At 36.6% G+C, this 20,035-nt stretch overlaps 2 protein-coding genes across 2 annotated transcripts; one reads left to right on the plus strand and one right to left on the minus strand.

The window, feature by feature from the left end:
- The first annotated feature begins 414 nt into the window (after positions 1-414).
- LOC141389862 (uncharacterized) lies at positions 415-6,110 on the plus strand. Its single transcript, XM_073962044.1, has 3 exons — positions 415-435; positions 506-1,174; positions 6,075-6,110. Exons 1-3 carry the CDS (start codon positions 421-423, stop codon positions 6,108-6,110), a joined length of 720 nt encoding a protein of 239 aa, XP_073818145.1. The 5' UTR covers positions 415-420.
- A 7,725-nt stretch (positions 6,111-13,835) lies between these two features.
- On the minus strand, positions 13,836-14,603 carry LOC141389870 (uncharacterized). Its single transcript, XM_073962055.1, has 2 exons — positions 14,589-14,603; positions 13,836-14,519 (listed from the first exon to the last, which is right to left on the minus strand). Exons 1-2 carry the CDS (start codon positions 14,601-14,603, stop codon positions 13,836-13,838), a joined length of 699 nt encoding a protein of 232 aa, XP_073818156.1.
- Positions 14,604-20,035: the final 5,432 nt, after the last annotated feature.

Genomic DNA, 20,035 nt, shown 5'->3' on the forward strand with positions numbered 1-20,035 from the left:
AAAAATAACGTTCTCACTAAAGCATAGCATTGTAGAAAACACAATGAGAATTCCCCATTCTCTAATAAAAATGCATATTATTAAAAATTTAACACTGAATAAATTACACACCGGCAAAGATCAAATAATACGAAATTCACAATACCGAACACCAACATTGGACAAGGCAAATTTTATAAAATTCCAAAATCGTTAACTGGTTAGTAGATGTTGCCTTAAAAGAGTAGCTAAAGAAATAATTAGCAAATGTTACAAACAAACCAAGAGAACCATCGAATAGAGTTTCTTTTATCAACTAAAACGAAAACTATGTGTTAATATATGATTTTGACGTATAAAAAGGCGTTGTCTTGTTGTTTCAAATATACACTAATACTTTCGGTTTCGAACAGTAACCATCCAAAGAACATTAATTTCAGAATGCGTGCTTTTATTGTAAGTTGTGGATTAACGAAAGTGGATAGACGAAATGGATACAAATTAATGGTATCGTTCTTGTTTCCAGGTTTTGTGCTTAGTAGCTGTGGCATGTGCCGACAAATTGGGTTATAACTACCAACCCGTTGGTCACTCTGATAGTGGATTATCCTTCGCCCCAGGTGCTGCTGGTGGTCTATCCGGCAGTGGATTGTCATTTGCTCCTGGATCTGTTGGTGGTGGTAGCGCTAGCTTTAATGCCCCCGCCTACTCAGCTCCAGCCGCTGAATTGGAAAAGGAATTCTATACATTTTCTGCCAATGATGCTGATTTCAGTGATCCCAATGCCGCTGAACGTGTTGCCGGTAGCTTGAAACAAGGTCTCCGTGTTGTTTTCATCAAGGGTCCCGAAAACAATGGTTTGGAAGATGCTGCTTTGGCTTTGGCCAAACAAGCTGCCCAACAACAGACTGCCATCTATGTCCTCAACAAACAAACTGATCTCGGTGATTTGGCCAACAAACTTAACAGCCTTGGCAACAACAACAACCAGAAACCCGAAGTTCACTTTGTCAAATACCGTACCGCTGAAGATGCTGCCAATGCCCAACGTGCCATCCAAAGCCAATACGATAACTTGGGCGGTAGATCCCAAAGCTTCAATGGTGGTGTTGCCCCTGTTATTAACTTTGCTTCTCAATCAACTGTTCCAGCAGTCAAAGCTCAGACTCCCCAAAACGCCTACTTGCCATCATCGGTATTCCGTCATTAATAGGGATACAAGTACCAATTAAAGACTGATATATTGTTATGTTCTTTTTGTTAAAATATAGTTTTAAAATAAATAAGTGATTGTTAAAAATGAACTTTCTTTCAAATCGTGCACCACTATGTTGAAGGGTTATTATACGTTTTTATTTCGGAAAATATTGCTACTAATGCTTCCGATATAACTAAAGTCAAACCGCGATTATCCGTAATGATCGGGACCGGAAGCATTACGGAAAATCGATTTTCCCGGATAATGGAATATAATGGGTTATTGCAAGTATTTTTAAATTTAATGTGGAGTTTAAAATATTGAAACTGTTTTAAAATAATTCATGTTTGCATTGTTTATGTCGATTGAAATTTGGTTGAATGAATTTTAATTCCGGATCATGAAGATTTTTGGGGTTAATCGCTGTAAAATTAAAAAAAAATCTTTGTTTTCCGTTCCCGGATAATCGAGGATTAACTGTATATTAACGTCTCGCCGATATAAATCGATTTAGCTGTACACATCCGTCCGCCTTGGAATTATCTTTTGTAATCACGCTATAGGTCGCTAATATTATCCCTCCTGGGTTCAGGCCAGAAATGTTTAATGGGCGAAATGGGACAAAAGCATGCATTTAAGCTGATTTAGTAGTTATATAAATGTGATTTGGACCAATTTTATAACATATGTACAAGTAAAAAGTATCAGTCGGCTTTGCCGACAGTGACATAACCGCTACTTGTGTGAATTGAAACTGTAATCTATGGGCAGATCGAATATCGACAACACAAATCAAAATATTATTTTTTTCTTAAAATTTTGTGGTCCTTTTTGGACAAAAGCAATATATATTTGGATTAAAGTTGGGGAGGTAACTGAACAAACGGACTGGCATAGTCCATTTTTAAGTGGATGTTATTTTGGGAGTCATTTCTTTCGATAGATATGGCGCCCACCAGTCATTTCAGTTGCTCTCCGTATAATTTAGCGCTATTGGACCATTTTGCCAGTAGACATAAGCTTATTGTAAACAGGACCAAAGGATCTGTTAATTTAACTTTAACTGCATTTAAAAATATTTCTAACACTTGTGCGAGAGGTTCCCTAAAGGTAGACCGTTTTTCGAACTTAAACTAATTTCGGCAATATATTAAGAGATCTAAAGTTTGGACAAAATCGGTTGCTCCGTTCAAGAGAAATGGCAAATGTCATTTACAACGAGTGCTATTTATAACCTACAACACAAAGAAATGGAAAAAAAACAAAAAAAAAATTGACCCGATTTTGTAGCTGTTCGGTAGGCCGCAATCGAAATTTTTTCGTAAAGTTTGGGTTTACATTAACTAAGAAGCTTGAAATTTAACATGACGGTCAGATAATATTTAGCAGGTTTAATGGATGGAAAATTTTGTGTGAAAATTGGTAAAATTTTTAATATACATCTTATATCTTCATTCCTGGAAGATACATTCTGTGATGATAGAGAAATTCGCAGTTTTTAAATTGATGTAAATTACAATGATGTGCAAAAGTAATATAATACAATGAAATATTGGTCGTTTTTATACCCTCAGCATTTATGCGGGCAAAATGTCGAAATAATGGTTTTAGACCCCTAGTATGTTTGGACGAAATGTGTTTCCGACAACTTGGAGTCGATTTAGCAATGTCCGTCCGTCTGTCTGTCTGGCTGGCTGGTGCGCACGATAACTCTCGAACGGATGAACCGATTTGGTCCAAGATTTGGCTTTCGCAATATTTTGCCCAAACTTAGTTTAAGTTCGAAGATGGGTTATATCGCACAGTGGTCCCACTTGTATGGGAAGGTGCGACAACAATATTTATAGTCTTCGGATCAATCTGATGTTTTCAGTATATGCTAAAAATAAGTCAAAAATAATTTTCCCAAAAAATCATCAATATGGGTCCAGTTTTTCCTATAGCCCCCATGTAGCGGTATCACCCGATTTCAGGTATTTTGAAGCTTTTATCTACATTTTTCAGCCCTAACTGTCAGTACTTTGGTATTTGGGGTTCCCAATGGTTCTGCACTAAAAATTGTGGTCTTAGGTCCAGGTTTCGGTATAGCTCTCATATTACGATATCTCCCGATTTCTGGTATTTTGAAGATTTTATCAACATTTTCGGCCCGAATTGGTTGTAATTTGCCATTTGGGGTTCTCAATGATTAGAAACCTTCTGCGCATAAAATTGTAGTCTTAGGTCCAGGTTTCGGTATAGCACTCATATTACGGCACCTCCCTATTTCAGTTATTTTGAGGTTTTTATCTACATTTTCGGTTCGAATTGGTTGTAATTTGCTATTTGGAGTTCTTACTGGTCAAAAAACGTCTCCGACTGGTATCGTGGACGAGAAAGGAAACAAATTATTCCAGTTGAGGTCAAAATATTTCATAATAAAATTAGGTGCGACCGAACTTTACATTTTTACTTGTTTTTCATATTATATGTAGCATCATACATACATATATCAAAAATATACAAATGTAAATAATACACTCATAAGTAGAACCCAAAACAAAAATGCCTACATCTTAAAAAAAAAACCAAAACAAACAATTAAAACAAAAAAAAAAGAAGAAACTGAGAATTTGTGCGCACGATAACTCTTGAAGGGAGTAACCGATTTGGTCCAAAGTTTGCACATCGTGAAATTTCTATCAAACTTAGATGAGGTTCCAATATGGACTCAATCGGTCCACGCCTTCGGGTACCTCCCACACAAAATCTCGGAAAAGTTCAGTTTACGACCTGCTCTCGAAACGTTTTGATTTTTGTTGTAGTATCTTGTATTCACGGCCCCTCATACGGCGGTACAAATTTCATCAGGGGCAAACCTTGAAAATAGCCTGAAAGGTTCAAAAAACCCCTATGACACCATGTGTAGTGGTTGGAGCGCAAGATAACTCTCGAACGGATCTGCCGATTCGACCAAAAATTTGGCCTTCATAATATTTTGTCCAAACTTAGTTTACGTTCGAAGGTAAGCCATATCGGTTTACACCTTCAGGCACCGATTTGGTCCAAAATTTGGCCTTTGTCATATTTTGTCCAAACTTAGTTTAACTTCTAAAATGGCCCATATCGGTCCTCTCCTTAGGATACTTCCCCCTCAAAAGTTGAACATTTGTATCAGGTTGTTGACTCGTTGGTGATTGGGTTGATATGATCGGCTCTGAAGTATCCGGATGTTGTCGCCTCTGCTCTATTCGTTAGTGGCTCGGCTCTGTAGCATTCGTGTGTGGTCGGTTCGATGGCAAGCGGGTGTGTCGATCAGTTCGTTGGTAATTGTAAATAGCTGTGTTCCTTCACTTATCTGAGGTTATCATTTGTTACCATTCCATTGCAAAGCGTTCCTTAACCCCAAAAAGTGGTAAACCTGGAAGCAATTTTTAAGAGAGTGAGAGAGGAGAGAGAGCACATATGCCTTTCTCTTCTACCACAGGCTACCACACAAATTTCTGCAGGTAAAAAATGGTAGAACTGATTTTTCGACTTTTGTTTGACGATTATTTCACAATAAAGAAAAAAATGAGCGAAAAACAGAAGAAAAAGTCGAACGCTGAGGAAGCAAAATTAAAAACTTTACTGGTAAAAATGTTCATGAGAGAGCAATTTTGACACTTTTCTCTTTTACCACTTTTACCATTAAAAAGTAAAGGAACAAAGCTAATGTGTCTCGGCTGTGTGGTATTTGGGTTGCTGTCGGGAAAGTGGGAGACACATTTGTGCAGTTGTAAACACATCCGCCAAGCACTCAGAAGGTCTGAGGTTCAAACCCTGACCAGAACATCAAAATTTTTGACGGTGACAAATACCCTCAGTCACCGACGTAGCCAGGGAAATGATTTTCGATTCCATAGGATATTAGCTTATGCTACACATTTTTTTTAATTATACCCTACACCACTATGTGGGGAGGGTATTATAAGTTGGTTTTGGCCAAAAAGTTTGTAACGCATCGAAATAATGGTCGTAGACCCATACTTATATATACAAAAATGAATGTCTCGACGAGCTGAGTCGATCTGGCTATGTGTGTCCGTCCGTCAGTCCGTCCGTCCGTCCGTCCGTCTGTCCGTCTGTCCATCTAAACCTTGTAATCACGCTACAGGTCGCAATTTTGATCGGATCGTCACGAAATTTTGGATGTTGATGGGGGTCCCGGAGGGGAAGAAGCCTATTGATTTTGGTGATGGTCGGATAATATTTAGGGGTCGGAAAGGGCAAAAAACTTAGGTGGATAAAAAGACAAGGTTTTTTTTCCAAAGCGAATATCTCAGCTTCTATACGGGGTATACCAAAAGCAAAACCTGACAAAGAAAGTAGAAAATATCACCTTTCTAATGATGTAAAGTTAGTGCTTGTAGGTGATCATACAACGAAGATATCACAATACTAGCAAATAAACCCCCAATTTTCATTTTTGCGATTTTAATTATAATGACGAATATCACAGCTTTGGTTTGGGACTTTCCAAAAGCAAAGCCTGACTATGAAAGTATAAGATCCCGTCTTTACAATGATGCAAACTAGGTCGGCGTAGGTAACCAAATAACGGAGATATCGCAATAGTCGGTAATACATCCCGTTTATCCATTTTTTTGGAAATCACGCTACAGGTCCCAATTTTGATCGAATCGTCACGAAATTTTGAGGGTTAATGGGGGTCCCACAGAGGAAGAACCCTACTGACTTTAATGATGGTCGGATAATATTCAGGGGTCGGAATGGGCAAAAAACTTATTTGGAGAGTGGTCAACGTTTTATTTCAAAGCCAATATATCTGTTTCTTTAAGAGGTGTATCAAAAACAAAACCTGGCAAGGAAAGTAGAAAATATCAACTTTACAATGATGTAAAGTAGGTTGTCGTAGCTGCTCAAACAACAGAGATATCGTAATAGTCGGTAATGCATTCCATTTTCCGATTTTTTTGTAATCACGCTACAGGTCGCTATTTTGATCGGATCGTCACGAATTTTTTGGAAGTTGATGCGGGTCCCACAGAGGAAGAAGCCTATTTAGTTTGGTGATGGTCGGATAATATTCAGGAGTCGGAATAAGCGAAAAGCTTATGTGGAGAAAAGTCAACGTTTTTTTCTTATGCGAATATTTCCGCTTCTAGTAGGAATATTCCAAAAGCAAAGCCCGCCAATGGAAGAAAAAAAGATGTCCTTTATATTGACGCAAAGTATGTTGGCATAAGTGGGCAAACAACCGAGATATCGCAAAATATATTATAAAATATAATATATCCAATTTTTCCATTTTTTTGTAATCACGCTACAGTTTGAAATTTTGATCGGATAGTCACGAATTTTTGGGGGTTGATGGGGGCTTCAGAAAGGAAGATGCCTATTGATTTTGGTGATAGTCGGATAATGTTTAGGGGTCGGAATGGGAAAAAACTCATGTGGAGACAAATTCAAAATTTTATTCTTTGTGAATGTATCAATTTCTAGTAGGGTTATTTCAACGGCAAAGCCTGTCAATGGAAGAAGAAAATATTAACTGTACATTGGTGTAAAGTAGGTTGGCGAAGGTGGTCAAACAACAGATATACCACAATAGTCGGTAATGCATCCAATTCTTCCATTCTGCAGGTCGAAATTTTGATCGGATGGTCACGAAATTTTGGTTGCTTATGGGGGTCCCAGAGAGAAAGAGGCATATTTTTTTGATTAAAATATTGGTTTTTTGTTGGTAGTCGGATTATGTTCCCTAAAATAAATGTTTACCAGTGAAAAGCTTAAGCACAGGGGTAGTGGTGTAGGGTATCACATGGTCGGCCCCGTCCCGACTATAGCCTTTGCTCACTTGTTTTTGAATAACATTTTAAAATGTTTTACATTTTTTAAGAAATATGCAAAGTATTTGGAGAAAGTATTACAGAGAATTATTTAACTACATTGGTATACTTGTTGTCCAACATATTTGAAAGTATAAAGACTAATAAAAACGTTAGGCTTTTTGAGTAATTTTTCGCATAGTTATTGTTAAGTTTTAAGTTGTTGTTTAAGTATTTATTCGTAATTTTAGGCTGACTGCAAGTTTTACTTAGTTCAGAACAAGATATTTATTTGTATTTATTGAACGTTTGTTGCATATTACGTCCAATACTTTGGCTTATAAACAACATCTAGAAAAAAATATTCTTCCGATCTTTTGTTTTTGAAATTTTTGATAAGAGCAATTCAACAATAAAAGATAAAATCGTTGCTTAATGTTTGTGGTTTTAAATGTTTGTATATAGTTTGTAACACGTTTTTGTAATGAACTACATCATAAAAATTAAAAATTCTTTATTATGTTTGAAATTTGCAAAAAAAAAAACTATATCAACCATTTTTATGATTTAATTCCGTTCCACCGCAGTGTCGCCCGTTGAGTTTATTTGAAACTAGTCTCTTGCTATAAATTAGTAAATGCCTATTCTAAAAAAACGTATTTTCTGTCGTATTTTTATGTTTTATTCGACCTTTCGAATGATAATAAAATCAAGATTATTGAGGTTAAAGTTTATATTTTATTTATTGCATATTATTTCCAATATTCCTAAAAATGTTCCTTTTTCCTTCTTCGGCAAAGGACTTTGTGACGACAAACGAAATAAAAACAAGTGAGCAAAGGCTATAGTCGGGACGGGGCCGACCATGTGTAGTGGTGTAGGGTAACCACTACATCTGTGCATAAACTTTTCACTGGTAAACATTTCTTTTAGGGAATATAATCCGACTACCTCCAAAAATAATATGCCTCTTTCTCTCTGGGACCCCCATAAGCAAAGAAAATTTCGTGACCATCCGATAAAAATTACGACCTGTAGCTTGATTGCAAAAAATGGAAGAATTGGATGCATTACCGACTATTGTGGTATCTCCCTTGTTTGACCACCTTCGCCAACCTGCTTTACACCAATGTAAAGGTAATATTTTCTTCTTCCATTGACAGGCTTTGCCCATGGAATACCCCTACTAGAAGCCGATATATTCACAAAGAATAAAACTTTGAATTTGTCTCCAAATGAGTTTTTCCCCATTCCGATCCCTAATTTTATCCGACTATCACCAAAATCACTAGGCTTCTTCCTCTGTGGGGCCCCCATCCACACCCAAAAATTTCGTCACTATCCGATCAAAATTCCAACTTGTAGCGTGATTACAAAAAATGGAAATATTGGGTATATTACTGAATTTTGCAATATCTCGGTTTGCTCACTTACGCCAACATACTTTGTATCAATATAAACGAGATCTTTTCTTCTTCCATTGACGGGTATTCCTTTTGGAATACTCCAACCAGAAGCGGAGATATTCGCATAAAAGAACGTTGACTTTTCTCCACATAAGCTTTTCGCTTAGTCCGACTCCTGAATATTATCCGTCCATCACCAAACTAAATAGGCTTCATCCTCTGTGGGACCCGCATCAACTCCCAAAAAATTGGTGACGATCCGATCAAAATTGCGACCTGTAGCGTGTTTACAAAAAAAAATCGGAAAATGGGATGCATTACCGACTATTACCATATCTCTGCTATTTGACCACCTACGACAACCTGCTTTACATCCTTGTAAAGGTGATATTTTCTACTTTCCTTGCCAGGTTTTGCTTTAGATATACCTCTTAAAGAAACAGAGATATTGGCTTTGAAATAAAACGTTGACCTTTCTCCAAATAAGTGTTTGCCCATTCCGACCCCTGAATATTATCCGACCATCATCAAAATCAATAGGCTTCTTTCTCTTTGGTACCCCCATTAACCACCAAAATTTCGTGACGATCCGATCAAAATTGCGACCTGTAGCGTGATTACAAACAAATCGGAAAATGGGATGCATTACCGACTATTGCCATATCTCTGCTATTTGACCACCTACGACAACCTACTTTACATCGTTGTAAAGGTGATATTTTCTACTTTCCTCGCCAGGTTTTGCTTTTGATATACCTCTTAAAGAAACAGAGATATTGGCTTTAAAATAAAATGTTGACTTTTCTCCAAATAAGTGTTTGCCCAGTCTGCCCTCTAATTATTATCCGACCATCACCAAAATCAATAGGCTTCTTCAACTATGAGACCCCCATTAACCCTTAAATTTTCGTGACGATCCGATCAAAATTGCGACCTGTAGAGTGATTTCCAAAAAAATAGAAAAATGGGATGTATTACCGACTATTGCGATATCTCCGTTATTTTGTTACCTACGCCGACCTAATTTGCATCATTGTAAAGAGGGGATCTTCTACTTTCACAGCCAGGCTTTGCTTTTGGAAAGTTTTCAACCAAAGCTGTGATATTCGTCAATATAATTAAAATCGCAAAAATGAAAATTGGGGTTTTATTTGCTTCTATTGTGATATCTTCGTTGTTTGATCACCTACGAGCACCTGCTTTACATAATTAGAAAGGTGTTATTTTTTACTTTCATTCTCAGGTTTTGCTTTTGGTATACCCCATATAGAAGCTGAGATATTCGCTTTGGAAAAAACGTTGTCATTTTATCCACCTAAGTTTTTTGCCCTTTCCGACCCCTAAATATTATCCGACCATCACCAAAATCAATAGGCTTCTTCCCCTCCGGGGCCCCTATCAACATGCAAAATTTCGTGACGATCCGATCAAAATTGCGACCTGTAGCGTGATTACAAGGTTTAGATGGACAGACGGACAGACGGACAGACGGACGGACGGACACACATAGCCAGATCGACTCAGCTCGTCGAGACATTCATTTTGGTATATATAAGTATGGGTCTGCGACCATTATTTCGATGCGTTACAAACTTTTTGGCCAAAACCAACTTATAATACCCTCCCCACATAGTGGTGTAGGATATAAAAACCTGACGGAAACAGATACTTCTTCGTCAAAATCTCAACAAGTATCAGCCGGCTTTGCGGACAGGAATATACCCTGAGTCTGTGTGAACTGAATCTTTCATCTATGGACAGGTCGAACAACAGCTACACAACCAAAAATCCCTTAACCCAAAGCTATGTATTAGGAGATTTTCAGAATTGTGTAGCCATTTGCCGACGTATGAACTTGCCAACAAAATATGGATTTTATCATTGATAACAAGTGTTGCGGAGAAGGTACCTGAAGAAATGGACTGGACCGACATGGTTCATTTTGGAAGTAGATATTATTTTGGCGATCATTTCTTTTTAAAGATATTGCGCCCACCAGTCATTTCAGTTCCTCAGAAATGTGGTTCATTTTCAAGCTTAAACAAAGTTTGGACCAAATATTACTAAATCCAAATTTTGGTCCATTCAAGAAAAATCGCACATACCGCTTTAGCTAAAATTCTTGAAATTTGAGGGAAAATACCAGAAAGAGTAGACCGCAAATTGCCATCTTAGAACTTTATATAAGGCTCGCAGAAATATCGCAATAAAAAAAGGTTGGACCAACGAAAATTGTCGTGCGCACCAACCACTACACATGATTGCCGTAGGTTGTTTTACAGCTTTCGGGCCATTTTCTCTGGAAGTATGGACTTGCACCTGAAAAAACTTGTCCTGTAGTAATAGGGGACCCAGGAACGCTTGTTGCAAAAAAGCAAAGCGTTTCCCGAGAGGTCTTTTTGTTTATTAATTTCATATTTTTACCTTTAACTAAATTATTAGCATAAAGGAAGTAAAGCCATATTTACTAATTATCCAGAGAGGTCTTAAACTGCACTTCTCTAAAAATTTTAGAAATACTCAGTGAAAGGATATCGAAAGAGTGGATCGATTCGAAGTTGATCAAAGTTTGGAAAAAATATCACGAAGGCCAAATTTTGGACAAAATATCACGAAGGCCAAATTTTGGACCGAATCTGTTGATCTGTTCGAGAATTATCGTGTTCTCCAGGCAGCCACCCAGATGGATGAACATAGCTAAGTGGACTCCAAATTTTCTGAAACACATTTCTGCCAAACACTCTTTGCCCTTAAAACCATTATTTCGATGAGGCACATTTTGTTGTAGATTGGGAAAAATTGTGTTTATGGATTTTTACTAAAATAATGTATACATGTATAGTAGGCCGGGGCGATTTGTATGGAAGGAAAAAACCTTAATGGGCCCTCTGCGTTTCTGATTCCTGGGATTGAACTGAGCAAAAAAGTCCATCAGGGCATAGGTCTACGGTGAAAATCGAGCCTCCCGATATTGACTTTAAGTTTTTATCCACGTTTTTTAGACATTTTGGCATATAACGAACAAAGGCATTGTCGTTGTCCATGGATCCCAACACGATATAATTTTGCATCAGAACGCTTAAATATTTTGCTGGTCAACTTTTGTAGCACAGTGCCATTTATCGACATTTGTGGAAAAGTTTGGACCTTCTCAAGGCCAAAACCGCCTGAAGGAGCATTCCAAAGCTTTTGCGATGTATTAGAGAATTCCTAATTACTGTCTTGGCTACAATTTTGTTCGATCAAAAATCTCAATGGTTTGGCTGTTATATGCCAAAATGTCTAAAAAAACGTGGATAAAAACTTAAAGTCAAATTCGGGAGGCTCGATTTTCACCGTAGACCTATGCTCTGGTGGACTGTTTTGATCAGTGCAATCCCACGAATCAGAAACGCGAAGGGCCCATTAAGGTTTTCAAATCGCCCCGGCCTAATGTATAGTCCTTCTCAGATTGTATACTCTTTATTTTGATCTTACCGAAGTGATATCACTGAATTACATAACATTCACTGTAGTTGTGAATTATTTGATAAATGATACACCCTAAAATATATGTGATTATTAATATATTCATTGTTTTGAACATATATTAACTCTGATATATTGTCAAAAAAAACAAGGGACATTGGCCTAGAAGTCTTACGTCATTTTAATTAAAATATACTAATGCACATTACTTCATCAGTAATATAAGTCTAAAATAAGGTTTACGTATTTGCTAAATAAGAAATTTTCATTAACATGGACTTTTAAAATTTTGGTCAGGTGCCCCCCCCGAAATGAAATCCTGGCTACGTCCCTGACTTACGTAATACTGACTTACATTTCCTGAGAATTTCAGCCATGAACAACTTCACTACATTTGGTGTTGTTCTTGAAAAAGTATTTGATATGTTTTTATGTTCCTTTTGCTTAATCTGGATCTGCATCTATCTCCAGTTCTTGGAATGTGGCTGTTTCGGTGGGATGTAAGCACACCTAGAACTTTGGGGTATCTTCCAGGAAGGAAGATATGAGATGTATATTACAAATTTTACCAATTTTCACACAAAAGTTTCGATCCATTAAACCCGCTAAATATTATCTGACCATCGTGTTAAATTTCAGGCTTCTTAGTTAATGTAAACCCAAACTTTTTCTTAAAATTTCGATTGTGGCCTACCGAACAGCTACAAAATCGTATCAATTTTTTTTTTATTTCACCCCTTAAACTTTGTGTTGCAAATAGCACTCGTTGTAAATGATATTTGGGATTTCTCTTGAACGGAGCAACCGATTTGGTCCCAACTTAATATCTCTTAATATATTGCCGACATTAGTTTAAGTTCGAAAAACGGTCTACCCACCCGCACATATGTTAGAAATATTTTTTAGGTGCAGTTTAAGTTATATACGCAGATCCTTTGATCATGTTTACAATATTCTTATGTCTACTGGCAAAATGGTCCAATAGCGCTAAATTATACGGAGACCAACTGAAATGACTGGTGGGCGCCATATCTATCTAAAGAAGTGACTCCCAAAATAACATCCACTTCAAAATGGACTATGTCAGTCCGTTCCTTCAGGTACCTCCCCAACACTTTTGAGCTTTAATCCAAATATATATTGCTTTTGTCCAAAAAGGGCCACAAAATTCTAAAACAGATAATATTTTGGATTGTGTAGTCGATATTCGATCTGTCCAAAGATTACAGTTTCAATTCACACAGGTAGTGGGTATATCAATGTGGGCAAAGCCGACTGATACTTTTTACTTGTATATATGTTATAAAATTGGTGCAAATCATATTTATATAAATACTAAATCAGCTCAAATGTATGCTTTTGTCCCATTTCACCCCTTAAACATTTCTGGCCTGAACCCAGGAGGGATAACAATAGCGAACTATAGCGTGATTACAAAAGATAATTCCACAGCTAAAACGATTTATATAGTCGAGATGTTAATATACAGTTGAACCTCGATTATTGGGGAATCGGTTATCCGGGAATTGAAAACAATTTTTTTTTAATTTTACACCGATTAACCCCAAAATCTTTATGATCCGGAATTAAAATTCATTCGACCAAATTTCAATCGACAAAAACAATGCAAACATGAATTATTTTAAAACAGTTTCAATCTTTTAAACTCCACATTAAATTCAAAAATACTTGTAATAACCCATATTTTTAGATTAAAGAAGCATGAGAAACTGTGTTATTCCATTATTCTGAAAAACCGATTTTCCGTAATGCTTCCGGTCCCGACCACAACGGATAATTGAGGTTCGACTGTAGTTATATCAGAAGGATTTGTAGCAATATCTTCCGAAATAAAACCCCTTCAACGAGTTGAAAGAAAGTTCATTTTTAACAATCACTTATTTATTTTAAAACTATATTTTAACAAAAAGAACATAACAATACATCAGTCTTTAATTGGTACTTGTACCCCTATTAATGACGGAATACCGATGATGGCAAGTAGGCGTTTTGGGGAGTCTGAGCTTTGACAGCTGGAACAGCTGATTGAGAAGCAAAGTTAATAACGGGAGCAACACCACCATTGAAGCTTTGGGATCTACCGCCCAAATTGTCATATTGGCTTTGGATGGCACGTTGGGCATTGGCAGCATCTTCAGCGGTACGGTATTTGACAAAGTGAACTTCGGGTTTCTGGTTGTTGTTGTTGCCAAGGCTGTTAAGTTTGTTGGCCAAATCACCGAGATCAGGTTGTTTGTTGAGGACATAGATGGCAGTCTGTTGTTGGGCGGCTTGTTTGGCCAAAGCCAAAGCAGCATCTTCCAAACCATTGTTTTCGGGACCCTTGATGAAAACAACACGGATACCTTGTTTCAAGCTACCGGCAACACGTTCAGCGGCATTTGGATCACTGAAATCAGCATCATTGGCAGAAAATGTATAGAATTCCTTCTCCAATTTAGCAGCGGGAGCAGAGTAAACGGGGGCGTCAAAGCTAGCGCTACCACCACCAACAGAACCAGGGGCAAAGGACAATCCACTGCCGGATTGACCACCAACAGCACCTGGGGCGAAGGATAATCCACTATTGGAGTGACCTACGGGTTGGTAGTTATAACCCAATTTGTCGCCACATGCTACTGCCACTAAGCACAAGACCTATAAAGAATCGTGACGACATTCATAAGTATTCGTTACGTTTTTACACTTTCTTCAGCCACAACTTACAATCAAAGCACGCATTTTTAACTTTTGTTCTTTGGATGGTTGCTGTTTGAAATCTAAATAATTTCTGTACATATCAATCTCGTTGCCATTATCTTTTTATACTTTCAACATATTCTAACAAACTCGAAATGTTTGTATTTAGTTTGTTACTTGAGAGACTCTCCTCAGATATTCTCTTCGGTTATTTGTCAAAATTGATAATTACTTTAAAAGATACAAAAACGGTGACAAAGAAGCCGCCCGTTAACCAATTTACGCTACTCGATTTTTCCAATCCAATTTAGAGTATGCAGTAGTATTAGTGGATTTAAATTTGCTTCTCATTGCATTGTGCGAATACATAGTCCGTTCGTTCAATGGTCTACATTGGAATTTCTTGTAGTTGCTATTTTTAGCTCTTATTTTATTAATATTAATATAAATATTAATAAATTATTATTTTTGTATGACACAGTAATTTGAATTTTGGAAATTCCTATCGTCTTGGTTCAACATAAACCGAAAATATTTGTTTTACAATAGAACTAATTGTTAAGAATTTGTTTGTCTATTTTTTGTACCCTCAGCATTTATGCTAACGCGGGTATGGTTTTAGACACCAAGTAGGTTTGGACGATAACACTCGAACGGATGAAGCATTTGGTCAAAAATTTGGCCTTCGTAATAATTTGCCTAAACTTAGGTACCTCCTCCAAAAAGTTCGAAAATGTTCAGAAAAATTGTGCGCACGACAACTCTAGAAGGGAGTAACCGATTTTGTCCACACTTTGCATATCATGCATTAAATTTTCTTCTAAATGTTATTCACGGAAAACATTTATTCGGATCTGAATATAAGCAGGATCTTAATAAATGTCCCCAATGGACGAACTCGAAATTTCCAACCACTTCAAGTTCAATATGTACTTTCAAATTAATTGTGTCAATAATGATCCACCACACCGTCTTAAACTTCAATTCAATAAATTCTATTCGCAGATCGTCAGTCAGTCAGTTTAAAACGAAAAATAATACTGCTTCGGAATACTTAATCTAAATCTAATCTGAATTGTATATATGTAAATTATTTTAGTCTGTAAGGACTCAATAAAAAATGAAATGGCTACCAGGCTTAGTGATCAACTACCACACAAAATTTCGGATAAGTTCAGTTTAAGACCTACTTTTAAATCACTTTGTTTTTGTTGTACCCACTTGTATTCGCTGGACCCATTACGACCCCTATGTCACCTTGTGTAGTGGCTGGAGCGCACTATAACTTTCGAACTGATTAACCGATTTGGTCCAAAATTTGGTGCTCGTTTTATTATACCCTCCACAATAAGATGGGGGTATATTAAGTTTGGCATTCCGTTTGTAACTAATCGAAATAATCATTTTGGATCCCACAAAATATACATATTCTTGATCAGCGTGCAATTCTACATCGATATAGCCATGTCCGTCCGTCTGTGTAAATCACTCAACGGATTGAAGTAGGTGGATGAAATTTTGGTAGAGTCTATTATATGTACATTAGGGCTATAACCAAAAAAATACCACCACATAGCCGTGTAGAGCATGGAAAACTATAATGAAATACGGCGTCAATTTTTCTCTGTCGCGAAAAAAGTTTCCGCACCAAATGCATTGAAGTTCAGTAATGCATTTTGTAATTTTAGCTGTTATGACAACATATTTTCTTTTAATTAAAATTTTTATTTTTTTGTAGTCTAATTTAAAATCATTATCAAAGCGTTCTGGACCAATTTGTTCTCAAATCGCGCCATTTGGAGCATATTTGGAAATTTTGATACTATTGCAATTTTTGCTTTTTCTTTATAAACTCGTGAATTTTATGTTTATATTTTTTGTACCTACCGGACAAAAGAATATGGGGTCATTTGCAACGAAGTCGCGAAAGTTACAGGCTGTTTTTTTTGACTTTGCCTGTGAGAATCGTATATGTTTTTTACAAAATTACAACACCAGTACCTCGTGGGGAATTTTGTTTTAATAATGAAAACGCGTTTCTAAGATCAATTCGGTGAAAAAAAGTTCCGCGCCAACTGTAATTACTAAAACACTTTTGATATTTTTTCTACTTATAATTTTAAATTTACTTTGTTTGAATAAATATTCATAGAAAAAAATAAATTTCTCACAGGCAAAGTCATTAAAAACTGTCTGTAACTTTCGCGAATTTGTTGCAAATGACACCATATTCTCTTGTCTAATAGGTACAATAAATATAAACATAAAATTCAGGAGTTTATAAAGAAAAAACAAAAATTGCAATAGTGTCAAAAATTCCTAAAATGCTCCGAAATGGCGCGATTTGAGAACAAATTGGTCCAGAACGCTTTGGTAATGATTTTAAATTAGATTACAAAAAAATAAAAAATTTAGTTTAAAGCAAATATGTTGTCATAACAGCTAAAATTAAAAAATGCATTACTGAACTTCAATGCATTTGGTGCGGAAACTTTTTTCGCGATAGAGAAAAATTGACGCCTTATTTCATAATAGTTTTTCATGCTCTACACGGCTATGTGGTGGTATTTTTGATATTTGCAAAAAAGTGCAAAAAGTTATATCCCTAATGTACATAGGACTTTTGGTATTGAAAACGGGCTATGTAGGTCCACGTTTCCGTATAGCCCCCATACAAAGTGAAACGTAACGCTTCGTCGTTTTAAGGAATTTTTAAGATATTTGTCCCATTTTACTACCGAGTTGGTTGTAATTTGGTATTTTGTGTCTCCAGAGGCTAAAAAACATATCTACCAAAGTTTTTTATATAGGTCCACGTTTTGGTATAGCCCCCATATAACGCCCCATATATAGTACGCGTCACTTTAAGATATTTTGAATGTATTAGTCTCATTTAACCACATAATCGGTTGTAACTTTGTATTTTGTGTTTCCAGAGGCTAAGAAACATTTATACTATAAAATGTTTATATAGGTCCACGTTTTGATATAGCCCCATAGGACGATATCTCCCGATTTTCGGTATTTTGAAGGTTTTAGCCTCATTATCACATCGAAATGGCTAAAATTTGGTATTAAGTCTTCGTTAGGGGTATAAAACTTTCCTCCAGAAATTTGAACGTATAGGGTTCCTCGCGATTTTCGGTATTTTGAAGGTTGTGGCCACATTAATCCACCGAAATGGCTGAAATTTGGTATTTCGTTTTCATTTGGAGTACTAAACGTTCCATATGAAATTGTTTGCTATAGGTCCACGCTTTTATATAACCCCAAAGAACTCACTTCCCTATTTTCGGTGTTTTGAAGGTTGTGGCCTCAATATTCCTCAGAAATGGCTAACATTTGGTATTTAGTCTCCGTTGTGGGTATAAAACTTTCCCCCAGAAATTTGTCGGTATAGGTCCACGCCTTAGTATAGCCACCATAGAACGGTAATTCCGTATTTTCGGTATGTTGACGGTTGTTGCCTCAATATTCAACCGAAATGACTGAAATTTGGTATTTAGTTGGGTATACAACTTTCCACCGGAAATTTGTCGGTATATGCCCACGTCTTCATATAGCCCCCATTGGATGCTACCTCCTGATTTTCAGTATTTCGAAATTTGTGACCTTAATATCCCAACGAAATGACTGAAATGTGGTAGGAAGTCTTCGTTAAGAATATACAACTTGCCACCTGAAATTGGTTGGTATAGGTCAACGTTTTCATAAGCTCCCATAGAATAGTACCGCCCAATTTTCGGTATTTTGAAGGTTTTAGCCTCATTATTCCACCGAAGTGGCTGATATTTGTTATTTACAGCGTGTTTTTGTTAAACTGCTTGCCTGTCACTCGAACCGTTCGTACTACTTTTATAATTCAGGGTTTCCATGATAGTTATTTTGTGAATTTTGCATAGGCATCTGCACGTAAAATGTGTTACTTGATGGCAACCCCGATAAACAACAAATAAGAAAAAAATGTAATCAAATTTGTCCAAAAATAATTGTGATAATATGAAGAAACGGATGTACATATACGCGTGGGCTTCTATGAATTGCATTTTTTTCGTGTGTTTTGTGCCATTTATTACTCAAATTATTTAATTTTCATTCAAAACGATGGGTCTTTTCCATTCGTTTATTTTTGACGTGTTCGTTCGTCTGATTTTGTTACGAAAACCAAAAAAATTACGAAAATAAAAAGCTTTCATTTGTTTGTCACACGAATACAAACGTAAACCGCTATGAAAACCAAATTGTGTCTTCGTTCATGAAATCGACGAACGAATGGGCAAAAACTTTTTACAAAAACACGCTGTTAGTCTTTTTTGAGCTACAAAAATGTCCCTCAGAAATTTGTTGGTATACGTATGTATGTACCCCTCATACAACGGTATATCCAAATTTTCGGTATGTTGAAGGTTTTAGCCTCATTATAACACCGAAATGGCTGCAGGTTGGTACTTAAGCTTCGTTGGGGTGTAAAACATTCCACCTGAAATTTTTCGGTATAGGTCCATGTCTTCATATAGCTCCCATAGAACGGTACCTCCCCATTTTCTGTATTTTGAAGGTTGCTGCTCAATATCCCATCGAAATGACTGACATTGTAATTAGTCTTAATTCCCCACCGAGATAGCTGATATTTGGTATTAAGTTTTGATAGGGGTATGAAACATTCCACCCGAAATGTGTCCTCAAGTAGCCCCCATAGGACCGTACCTCTCGATTTAAGGTATTTTGAAAGTTGTGGCCTCAATATACCACCGATATGACTGACATTTAGTATTTAAACTGCCATAAATATATAAAATATTGCAGAAGAGAATTATCAGTATAAGCCCTTTTCTTCAAATAACCCTCATAGAAGCGTACTTCCCAATTTTCGGTATTTTGAAGGTTGTGTCATCAATATTCCTTCGAAACGGATGATATTTAATAGTCCCTTGGTGGTATAAAACTTTCCACCTTAAATTTGCCCGTATTGTTCCATGTTTTTATATAGCCCCCACAGAAAGTTTTGAACGTTTTAGCGACATTATTCAACGGAAATAACCGAAATTTGGTATTTAGTTTTCGCAGGAATTAAGAAACTTTCCTCGGTACAGGTCAACGTTTTATACAGCCTCCTTAGAACGGTGCTCCCGATGTTGTTAACTATCCAAATCCAGAATATCCAGGTTTAGGTCTAGTCGGTATTGTCCAATTATATGTATTTTGCGCAATTCGGAAAATTGTAAATATTGGTCCATGTTTTCGAAAGAACAAAAATGTCGCCCTATATGGGCCGTTTTGAAGGGAGTATTATCAGTTGAGATATATGTACTACACCTGTAATAAAACGAAATTAAACTAATTGTTCCTATTCACTTCAATACATTTCGTGGTGAAGGGTATAAAAAGTTCGGCCCGGTTGAACTTAACGCTTTACTTACTTGTTTTTTCCAAACGCTGTTTAAGTTTGAAGATGGGTAATATCGGTCCGCAAC

Source organism: Musca autumnalis, unplaced genomic scaffold (genome assembly GCF_047663935.1).
Source record: "Musca autumnalis isolate F117 unplaced genomic scaffold, ASM4766393v1 scaffold_1, whole genome shotgun sequence".
Classification (NCBI taxonomy): Eukaryota; Metazoa; Arthropoda; class Insecta; order Diptera; family Muscidae; genus Musca; species Musca autumnalis.

Coding starts and splice junctions, on each gene's coding strand:
- LOC141389862 (XM_073962044.1), top strand. Junction 1,175..6,074: donor ACGCCTACTTGCCATCATCG/GTATTCCGTCAT, acceptor AGGTTGTCGTAG/CTGCTCAAACAACAGAGATA.